This window comes from Melanaphis sacchari, unplaced genomic scaffold (genome assembly GCF_002803265.2).
Source record: "Melanaphis sacchari strain LSU unplaced genomic scaffold, SCAv2.0 Contig497_pilon_pilon, whole genome shotgun sequence".
In the NCBI taxonomy this organism is placed as follows: Eukaryota; Metazoa; Arthropoda; class Insecta; order Hemiptera; family Aphididae; genus Melanaphis; species Melanaphis sacchari.
In genome coordinates, this window is record NW_020271333.1 from 28,780 (window position 1) to 40,975 (window position 12,196).

Here is a 12,196-nt window from a genome sequence, read left to right on the forward strand (position 1 = left end):
ATTTTGTTACCTTCACCCTTCCGACGTCCCATTCCACCTTCAGGTTCGCATCAGGGGTAACCAAACTAGGAAACCTAGCGTAGGAACTGCATACTATGATATTGAAATAATTAAAATGCAACGTACCTACAAATTATATTTTTAACTGTTTATTAATAATTAGATAGTAATCAGTTAATTCAGTATAATAGTAACAAAATAATGTGTATTTAAAATAAATTATATAGTAAAAAATTCAAATCTTATTATTAGTATGATATATTTCAAAGCAAGGAGCTGGATATAACCTAATATTGCATTCTTTACACATGAATATTGTGTCTTTTCTTTTCTTTTTTAATTTATGGCATACATAACACTGTCTTTGAGGATTTGTCTTCTTAGATGTTGGTGGTACAGTGGATGGAAAATGTCTATCTGTCAATCGCATAGGTATCACAGTATCACTGCTGCGCGGACGACCTGTTTTGTTCAAAGCACTTTTCTTTGAATATTTTGTTAGTATTTCCCGGATTAGTTGAAACTGATAGCTTGCTTATGGTAAATGTTTTCCAGTAACAGTCTTGTATGAACTATATGCATTTAGTAAGGATAGATCTACCAGGTGGAAAAACAGTTTCTTATACCATTTTATGGTTTTTCTCACACATTCAATTGAGCTCAACAACATATCTGTTTTGTCTATAGCACCTATATTTTCATTAAAATTTAGATACAGATGTATCTTTGATGTTCCTTTTTTGTTTATTGTAAATTCGTTTCCTACATTCACTTATGTCGTGGCTAGGTTTTTTACAATATTTGCATACCTTAATGTTTCCGGTATATTCCTGTTTAACCTTAGTTTTAGGATCACGATCATATGTTGGGTTACGGTAATTCGGTATTTTATGTGCGCTTGTACGGCATTCATTCGCGTAGTACCCCATTTTCCCACAACGATTGCATTTAATGTTTTTCTTTTTGGTATCCCCATGATTATTCATTGAAAACGGTGGTTCGATATAAAACGAATTTTTCTCTTCAATTGCTATAAAAACTGCCTCCTCTAGACGAGTTACTTGTCTCGCTTTTAGAATAATTCGAATGGAATATGATACTCCCAAGATAAATACTTTTAATGCGTGCCCTTGTATCATTTTAGCAATAATGGCGGCCTCTTCCGGTGATTTATTTAAGGTTGAAACGTGTGTACGCTCATTGTAAGCTTTTTCGATTCTCCCGGAAAAACTAATAATAGACTTGTTTTTATTTTGTCTTATGGAGTTTAATTGGTTTTGTAAAAATGTGGTTGAATGAGAGGCCCCGAAAATAGTTTGAAAATGTTTTTTAAGTTCCTCCCATAAAGTTATTTCCCTATATCTGACGACGTCAAAAGCTCGCCCTTTAATTCTGACAAAATTATCTTTAATTCTTTAGGTTTATAAGTGTCTGTTACGTTTTCTAATAAAAATTTGCATTTTTGCTCAAATGCTTTTAACTCGGATTCACTACCCCCCTCGAAAATTGGGATAGATTTTATGACACTGCCTAGGCTAACCTGACACCAAATTTGTAGTGCACAGCCCTGTCACTGCTGCGAACAATGTTTCTTTTACGACGATGCATCTACGTAGTTTTCGACGTGGGTAAAATAAGGAAAGGTGGTTATAAATAATATAACACAATAAAAGTTAGAATTGTTATTTAATTAAATTATGGACACAACGACAATAAACACTCCGTAGGAGTCCGTGTGTCCGTAGTGAATACTTAGAATAGTAACTTAAGACTGATCTTAAATATATAAAACACCCGTATTTATGTGAACATTCAATGTCATATTTGGGCTACCTGCACTTGATTAAGGAAATTGTTTTAAGAATTACTCAGTACAGTTAATATGCGAGTATCATCCGTTGATTGGTAAATAAAATAAGACAATGGGTAATAAATGAATTATGTGTTACCTTGGGTTTACTACAGGACGAACGAACAACTATGTCATCAATATCTATTATATTTGTCAATAAAATCATTATATCTTAAGTTTAAAATAAAGAAATAGGTATAATAAGTTTTATCTATTTTAAAAAAATTTACACGCTACTCGTGGTTCAGCTTGTTATATCATTTCGTCTCATGCTTTGACACTAACATTATCTCCAAAAATCTTCTTTTCATGTCCCTTATTGTTTTATCATGGAATTCGTCGTATTTTTCAAGGCCTAATTTCATCTTGCGATTTTCTTCTTCTAATAAATCTTTTTCGTAACATACCTGTTTTAAACGTACTTTAATACTTTGCAATTCCTTATTAAAGCTTTTTAATTGTCTTTTACAATTATTATAACTTTTGTTTTCCTTTTCTAAGTATTCATTTCTTTTTAAAAGTAATTGAGAAGAGTCATCAAGCATTTTTGTTTTTTTTTCAATAATAGACTTACGATTTTGTAAAAACTGATTATCCTCGGCAATGGATTCTAGTTTGCGTTGTAATGATTCAGACAACTCTAAAAATTGATCTAACTTTTCTTTAAATCCGTCTTTTAATTCATCGATTTCTTTATTGTACTTATCCATTACTATCCGCATGTTATCATTATTTAAGGATCTAACTGATCGTAACTCTAATATATGTTTCTTTTGGACAAAGCGAATTGCATATTTTTGTTCTTCGTCTATCTCTGATAAATAACGGGCTGCACTACATTTTATCACATTGACCCTATCATTTAAACGTTTAGTACTTCGAACTTCCATACTTAATTTTTCGTTTGTGTGTTGTACACTTTGTTTTTTCAAATCATCTCGAAGCGAATGATTCAATAAAAATAAATCATTGTTATGATTTTCCCACTTTAAATCTATTGCTTTAATAGCTTGTTCACATTCCAAACGTTTGACATCCAAGTTGTAGGTGTTTTGATATGTGAACTCCTCGCATTGCATACGTAATCGTTTTTGAAGACCTTGTATTATGATAGCATCATCAATTGCTTTTTTTTCCATTTTAGTCATGTCTAATTGAAGTTTATTTACAGATTTTTGGGCAACTTTTAAAGCTATATTTGCTTGATTTCGATCAACTTGTAACAATGTTATTTCTTTATCTTTTTGTTTTAGCAAAATAACACATTTTTTTGAATACTCTAATAGTTTACTAGGGCTGAGTTCCGCTACGTTAACTTCATCTAATTTCATTTTTAAATTTTTAAATTTGAAATAGAAAATTTTCAAAATACTATTGTTGTATAGATGTACAGTAATAAAACAACTAAACTATATTAATTTAATAGTTTCCATAGTAACATTTTTTTGGTTTATATTTTTAATTTTGATGTTAATACTCTATATTTTATCTTTTTTTTTTTTTTTTTTTTAATATAAGTATTTTTACAATTTTTAATAAAATTTTAAAAAAAAAAAAAAAATAAATTTGATTTTTTTTTTTTTTTTTTACAAGGTTTGGAGGCTTGAGTGAAGGGAGCGTCCATTGACACTACTTCAAACTGGTTTTTTTTTTTTTTTTATTTAGCGAAGTAAATCACGAGGCCAATTTTGTTTTAGTCGACGGGGAGGGTTGTCCGGGATAGTCTTAGAGGAGAGGTTTGAGATTAGCGGGTTTGGATGATTATTTGTTTTAGAATGAAATTTTTTATAGTGTGTTGAAGCGAGGGAGTGAAGAGTTGGAATGTTCAGGTCTTTATGGATTGTATGATTACTAACATACCAAGGTACATTTGTCAGAAGACGGAGGCTAATCAACTGAAAGGATTGGAGGAGATTCAGGTTTGAGTTTTTGGTTGAGCCCCAGATTTGAATACCATATGTCAATGCAGGACGAATTAATTGTTTGTATACAAGAATTTTGTCACTAAGTAACATTTTAGAACGGAGAAGTTGACGAAGTTTATGTAGTTTTAGTTTCATTGATTTTCTTTTGGTTTTGATGTGAGTGGCTTATGTTAATCTTTGGTCTAGGTGAATTCCTAGGTATTTTACTGAACTTTCTCTAGGAATAGTTTCGTTATTGAGAGTAATCGAGGGGCTGTTATTTGGTCGAAGCGTAAATGCGATATGTGATGATTTGTTTTCATTTATTTTAATTCTCCATAGGCGAAACCAATTTTGTAATTCATTAGATGGGATTGAAGGTACCCCGTTGACTTATCTATATCTGGATCGGAGGATGTTATGCAGTGTCATCGGCAAAAGTAGCTAGGCTAGTAAGGTTAGAGTGGGGAATATCAGAAGTGTAAATATTATAGAGCGTGGGTGCAAGAATGCTACCTTGGGGTACACCTGCTTTTGCAGTATGAGTTTCAGAAAGGACATCTTCACAGCGTACTTGGAAGGTACGATTAGAGAGATATGAGTCAATAATGAGGTAGAGAGGAGCAGGAAGAAATCGGGTTTTGTATAGAAGTCCTTTGTGCCACACACGATCGAATGCCTGGGCAACATCTAGAAACACAGCCGAGCAGAAGTATTTTCTTTCTAGCGAAGAAGCAATGTTATCTATAATTCTATGGACTTGGTGTAGGGCTGAGTGTTTATTTCTAAATCCAAATTTAGTGTTTGGGATCGTATTTTGAACATTAATGATTGGGTAGATTCTTTTTAGTATTACTTTTTCAAGTATTTTTGAAAATGATGGTAGTAGCCTAATTGGACGATAAGAAGATGGAAGATTTTCAGGTTTACCTAGCTTGTGGATTAGTATAATGATTGAATGCTTCCATGAAGGAGGAATATAAGATAGTCGTAGGATCGAGTTAAAGATGAACGTGAGGAATATTATGGATTTTTTAGGCAAGTTTTTTATTATACGATTGGTTAAAAGGTCGTGACCTGGTACTTTATTATCGTGAAGTTTTTTGATTATGTGTAGAATTTCAGACGGGGAGGTATGTTTAGTCGGTAGAGACATAGGAAGAGTTTGGTTGAGTAGGGATTCTACATGCAACATGTGATCTCTGTTTTGGATATCTGCATGGGGCGTGAATCTATTCTCAAGATCTGTGGCAAATAAATTTACCTTGTCAAAATTAGAGATAGCTAGTGAGTTGTCTGGGTAACGCAAGGGAGCAATTTTGGTTTTTTCTCTGAGAATATTTTTTGTTGCTTTCCATAATGAGTTATCAGCGTTTTTAATAAAATTTAAATAATTGTGAAATTTATTTGAAATGATTTTACGCAATGTATTCTTAAGAGAAGTAGTAAGATTATTATAAATTTTTTTGTCGCTAGGCAAGTGGGTTCTTTGCCATTTTGCGCGGGCACGTCGTTTTTCACTAATTAATTGGGAGATGTGTTGAGGTATGATTTTAATAGTGTTTTGGATATCACTGGTTTTAATGTATGAGTCGAGTGCTGCTTTTTGAATAAGAGAAGTAAATGTAAGAACGGTTGATTCGATATCAGACGGGGTTTTGAGTGATGTATTAAGGTTAATTTGGTTTTCTAGGATATTCCGAAATTTCGACCAGTTTGGTTTACCTGGTGTTAGGGTAGGAAAAGATTTGGTTATGTAGGATGTGTCATTTAATAATAGGATCACAGGCGTATGGTCTGAGGAGAGGTCTAGTGAATCAAAAATTTGAAATGCAATGTGGTTTGGGAGGGTGGTGATAAAAAAGTCAAGGATTATTTAAGCTGCGACCTCTGGTGTTTGATAGTCTTGAGCCCATGAGGGATGTTTGGAGTTGAAATCGCCGCCAGCAATATAAGTATGTCCTAGTGAATTGAAATATTGTTGGAGGTCAAGTGTGCTCATTTTTTTGTTGAGGTGGAAAGTAAGCCGAAGAAATTGTAGTGGGTATATTATTTAAGGTTAGGACTATGTTTGTCGCTTGAATGGTATTTGTTTGGTAAGTTGGGAGGATTGTATGTTTGATGTTTGATTTTAAGAGTATCGCTGAGCCTGCATGGGAAGTACCATCAGGATGATTGCATTGATATGTTGTGTAACCAAGAATTTTGCAACAAGAATTATTTGTTAGATGGGATTTGTTAATCAGTAAAATATCTATATCTGTTTGTGAGAGGAAGGCTTTTAATTCATTCATTTGGTGGATTAGACCGTTAGCATTCCAAAGTAATATTGTTAGCGGGTGACTAATATTTTGAGATCTATTTATCATTACTTAAAAGTTTATTTATGACTGCAGTTAAGAGAGAGATAAGAGGATTTATTGTGGCTTTGAAATCATCGAGAAAGGACGATAATTTTTGGGTGAAAAGATCTATGTGAGCAGGGGAGGGGATGTTAGACTGATTGTTTTTGTTTACATTGGTAGTATTGATTGCTTGGGCATAGGTTTTTTTTTCCGAATCGGTAGTTAAGTTTGAAGTAGTGTTTACATTATTTAAATTAACATTAGTAGTATGATTTAGATGGTTCTAGGACCTAGCCCCTAGCCCATGCGAGTCAATGCCGCGCACTGCCATTCCCCTCCATGCCGTGCCCGTCAGTGCTCGGCAATGCTCGGCAATGCCCCTCCATGCCTATCGCATATCTCCCCCCCCCCCCCCCCGCATCCATTCCTATCCAGTCTCAGTCGTCTCGACAGATGACCGTACTTGACATTTTCTGTAACACCTTATTGATATAAGATAATATATTGATATACTTGTACGTTTTCCCTTTTAACCAAAAATCATTAGGAAAATACAGTTTATTATGTGTAGGACATCACTTTCCATTCCAACATATGGTAAATAAATATTTATCATATGTTTTATCGCTATGTGGATGTGGTAGAAGTTAAGTAATATATGAGACCTGATTTCACTCAAAGGAATCATACTGTTCTTCAAGCTACTCCTTTCATCTACAAGAGTTGTATAATATACGAAAAATTAAGATAATAATATATGCCTAAGAGAAAAATATATTTAATTAGGTAATAAATGAATATTATACTATTCATCGATATAATGTTTACCACAGGTTAAAACTCTTGAAAATGTTATTATGAAAAGTGAGTGTTTCACTTTTAATTAACCTTTAATAGCTGCTGAAACATTGACGACCTCTGATTATTATTATTATTATGAATTTTCTCTTTCACCTTACACTATTAGGTAAATGTATAACTATTAAATCATAATCATCTATGTATTCTAAAATAAAATATAATATAGTGTGATATTTAAATGGCCTAACCATTAACAATAATATAATGAGCGATATAGGGAAATTATATTAATATTAACATGATGGAATAAGTTTTCTAATATTTTAATTATACATATAATAATATGTTTTGATATATAATATATAAATATATAGAGTTAATATTATAATATAAAATATATACTTAAATGAAATAATATAACGTAAACTGAAGTGGAAAAATATATTTATTATATTATCGAAGTGTACAAACAATAATACTTTATTAAAGAAATGTGTATACATTTATTACAACTATTTTATTTATAACAATTTCTATAAAACTTATTATATAATCGTAAAATCTTAAGGTATATTCTATGACACTAAAAATATTAACAATGTTTAAAATTATTAAATATTTTTCTACTATCTTCAAAATCTAAATTATCTTATATAGTGGAAAAATATTTTTTAATTAAACAGTTATTAATAATTTGTTCACATTGTTGTATAGTTAGCAATGGATAACGCCATTTTAAATCTTTTACAGAATTTTCGGTATAAACGATATCATGATAAAATGAACAACATGTACATCGATTAATAACCCCATATATACGAGCTTTTTCTTGAAAATTATTATCAATCAAATTTTCAATTAAATTAATACCGCATAACATAGTTAATGATGAAGTCACTAACGTTTTACAAAATTTAAATGCCTTACTTTTATTCAGATGTAATAATCTTTGAATTTCGATTAACATATTTGAATTTTTTTTTTTTTTTTTTTTTTTTTTATTTTAAAGCCTCGATAACGTGACCATTGGCTTATTTTTTACATCTAATGATGACTTAAATTAAATTGTACAGTTCAGTATCTTTCAAAAATAAAATTATGTTTTGGATGGATTTTTCGTCAGGGCCCAGTGCGGCAGTGCGTCTTGAAGGTGTTCCGGTATGTTGAATTTTTGTCTTGCCTCTTTTGTGTCTCTGCATTCGGTGATAATATGTTTGATTGTAGATGTAATTCCGCATGTAAGGCATATTTTTGGTGGCTCCTTTTTCATGAGGTGACCATGTGTGTAATGCGTATGACCTATTCTGAGGCGATTTAGTACGACTTCCTCTCTTCTTTTGAGTGACATAGGGTTATTCCATTTTTCGATAGTTCTTTTTATCTCATTTAATTTACTATTCATTTTAAGCCATTCTTTTTGCCAGATATTTTGGATTTGGTTGTATATAATTTTTTTAGTATCTTTGTCGGATTTAATATTCCACACAGTTAGTTGATGTAGATTATTGGCTTTTTCCTTGGCAAGTAAGTCGGCTCTTTCATTACCAGGTATTCCGCAGTGCCCGGGAATCCATGCGAAGATTAAGTTATCGTTAAATTTATTAGTCAAGTTAATTATTTTATTAGTTATAACATTATTGTTATTAATATTACTAAGACTAGCTAGAGTGCTCATGGAGTCTGTAAAAATTATGTACTTATTATTATGCAGGTTGGCACTTATTATATGGGATAGTGCTTTATATACAGCTAGTGCCTCAGCTGTATATATGCTACAATTATCCGACAACCTCTCGGAAAGCCCAGTTTGTAGGAAAACTGCAGCAACACCCACCCCTTTGTCTGTTTTTGAGGCGTCGGTATATATATGTATGTGATCTGGTAATGTGTTTATTAATTCATAGAATGCATTTTTGTATGTAAGATTTGTGGTTTCTTTTTTGTTGTAAATCGCTATTGACATGTCAAACGAGTACTTTGTCGTTGTCCATGGAGGTTTTACGGGTATTTCTCTAGTCAATATATTACTTATTTCTAGTTTTAGTTCTCCCTCTTTTTCTTTTATTCTTTTGTACATAGGTTGTATTAATTTTTTGTTGTTGTTAAAGGTATTTTCGAATCTGTTATTGAATATTGTGGAATATGTTGGTTTGTTCGGGTCGGTTGCTATTCTTACTGCGTATTGCAACATCAGTTGATTTCTCCGATTATTAAGTGGTTGTTCTCCTGTAATGTTGAGTATGCTGTTTATGGGACTACTTCTAAATGCACCAGATGCCATTCTTAGGCCAGCATTATGGGTCACGTCAAGCATTGTCAGTGGTGAGTTTTTCGATGTCATATATAAGGGGGATCCGTAATCCAAAATTGATCTAATTAGTGAATTGTAAATGTTTATTAGGGTTTTAGAGTCTGCTCCCCATTTCGTACCTGAAAGTGCTTTGATAATGTTTAGTCTTTTTTTGGCTTTGTCTTTTAGCTTTTTTATGTGTGTGGTCCAGGTAAGTTTTTCATCGAAGGTAAGACCTAATATTTTTAAGTGTCTTGTGTAGGGAATTATTTTGTTGTCCATTTTTAAAGTTGGTTTTTTTTTAATTTTTTTGTGTGAAAATATTATGAACTGGGATTTTTCTGGTGCAAATTTGAATCCTGTATTTTTGCTCCAATCGTGTAACGAGTTGGTGTATTTCTGTAATTCTTTTCCTAAAGTGTCAATACATTTGTGTCGAAAGAAAATATTGCTGTCATCCGCATATATTGTAATTTTTCCAGGGGTGGGTATAAGTTTAGCTAAGTCATTTATTGCAATTAGAAATAATTTTACACTTATGGAAGAGCCTTGGGCAATTCCGTTATTCAGGTTATATAAGGATGAATGATGTCCATCAACAGCAACTTCGAATGTTCGGTCAATAAGGAAATTATGTATGAAATATAAAATGTTACCTTTAACGCCCCAGTCTAGTAAGATTGAAATAATTCGGTATCTCCATGTCATATCGTACGCTTTTTGTATATCGAAGCTTACCAGTCCCATGTATTGTTTGCATGCAAATGTTTCACATATTTCTGTATCAATGTTTACAAGGCAGTCGTAGGTCGATCTGTTTTTTCGGAATCCAAATTGTTCTTCGGCGAGAAATTTATTTTTTTCTAGAAACCAATTAAGTCGAACGCTGACTATTTTTTCGAATATTTTACTCATTGTGCATAGCAGCGATATAGGCCTGTATCCTTGTACTGCGAATTTATTTTGGTTAGGTTTATGAATTGGGATAATGGTAGCATGTTTCCATTTTTTTGGGAACTTGTGTTGTGTCCACATTTTATTAAATATTTTGAGTAATGTAATTTTTCCTATTTCGGGTAGATTTTGTATAAATATGAAGGGGATGTCATCGGGTCCACAACAGTTGCTCTTATGTTCATTAATAATGTTGTCGAGTTCTTTTCTTGTTATTGTCAAATTTAGGTTTGGTGTATCAATATGTTCGCAGTGGTTAGTTCCTTAACGTTTATATTTTGTTTTTCGATTTCGGATTTGTACTTTAAGAAATTTGGATCAAAGTTGGTATCATCGCTTATTTCCTGAAAGTATTCACCTAGTGCGTTTGCTATTTCTAACGGTTCTGTAATAATGGATTTATTATTATTAGTTCTGAGTAGTTTGATCTCCGTTGATTTTTGAACTCCTTTTATTGATTTTACTTTGTTCCACACTATAATAAGATTTTCAAGGCAGGTAATTGATGACGTAAAAGAGTTCCACGAGTTTGTTTTACAATTTTTTATAATGTATTTAGCTTTAGCTCTTTGTTTTTTAAGTTCAATTAGGTCGATTATGCTTCTGCTTTTTCTAAATTTATTTAAGGCTTTGTTTTTGATTTTAATTATGTTTTTACATTCTTCCGACCACCATGGTACGGGCTTTTTGGTTCCGCTGTATTTATTTTTTTTAATTATATTCATTCCAGTGTTATGTATTATTTCTGTAAAGGTATCAACTATTTCGTCTATGCTATTATCATCCATTGGAAGGCATTTTTCAAGTTCAGATTGAATTGTATTTGAAAATAATTCCCAATTAGGTTTTTTTAAGTTCCATTTCTCTTTGGTTTTATATATTAAAGTAGAGTCTCTGTTATGGATTTTTATGATAATAGGCCAGTGGTCGCTGTTATATAATTCTTGTTCCACCGTCCAATCCAGATTGGTTGATATATTTGCAGATAAAAAGGATAGATCTATGGCCGATACTGATCCATTGGCGGTATTAAAGTGCGTAGGGCTTCCGTCGTTAAGTAGTGTGATAAAGTTATGGTCAAGCATTTTTTCTATTTTTTTTCCTCTACTATCAATATGCGTGCTTCCCCATAGAGTGTTATGACTGTTAAAATCACCAGTTAGTATATAGGGTCGTGGTAATTGATTCATTATATTTTCTATATTTTCGATTTCAAAGTCATGTTGGTTTGGAAGATATATGTTACAAATAGTTATTTTTTCTTTTATGTGAACAGTTATTGCTGTTACTTCGAAGTCGGAGGTGATTATAATTTCTTCGGAAGGAAAGGATGAGTTTGCGTAGATTGATGCGCCTCCGCTGGCTCGACCTCTGACAGAGCGGTTTTTTGAATAACCGAGGTAACCTTTAAGTTCTGCGATGTGGTTTTCAGGGAAATTTGTTTCTTGTAAGCAGATTACCAAGGGAGAGTATTTATGAATTAATCTTTTGAGATCGTCAATTTTTTTGTAGAATCCATTAATATTCCATTGTAGTATATTATTATGATCTGTATTTGTTTTGTTTAATGTAATTGTATGCATGCTAATTAATAATTATTGTGTTTGGTATGAATGTGGTTGTTAGTTGATTATGAGTGTATATGGGTATATATATGTATATATATATATGTGTGAGATATTGTTATTTTGATAGAGTTAATGGATTTACTGATCGGTTGGGTTATCATTGGGTAATGAGTGGCTTTCCGTAATTATGGTAGTTGCTACATTGTGTTCTAGATTAATTGATTCAAATAGTTTGTTTGATAAGCGTGTTAATCTATTTTTCAAGCCTTGCGATTTAATTAACGGCCTGACCAACTCAATTGTGTTTAGTAAAGTTTTGGTATCTGTTCCGTATTGTTTGCAGATATCGATAGGGTCTGAGTTACCTTGTATATTTATTATTATGTTCTTGAGTTGATCGAAATCTATATTTATGTCTTTATTATTATCAAATAAATTTCTGGCAGGTTCAATATGAATGTTTATATTTTCGATGAGTTTTT

At 32.0% G+C, this 12,196-nt stretch overlaps 1 protein-coding gene across 1 annotated transcript; it reads right to left on the bottom strand.

Annotated features, from left to right (window-relative positions):
- Nucleotides 1-2,109: 2,109 nt before the first annotated feature.
- LOC112598623 lies at nt 2,110-3,183 on the bottom strand. The gene has a single exon (XM_025345142.1). The coding sequence runs from the start codon at nt 3,181-3,183 to the stop codon at nt 2,110-2,112; it is 1,074 nt and encodes a 357-aa protein (XP_025200927.1).
- Between the last annotated feature and the right edge of the window lie 9,013 nt (nt 3,184-12,196).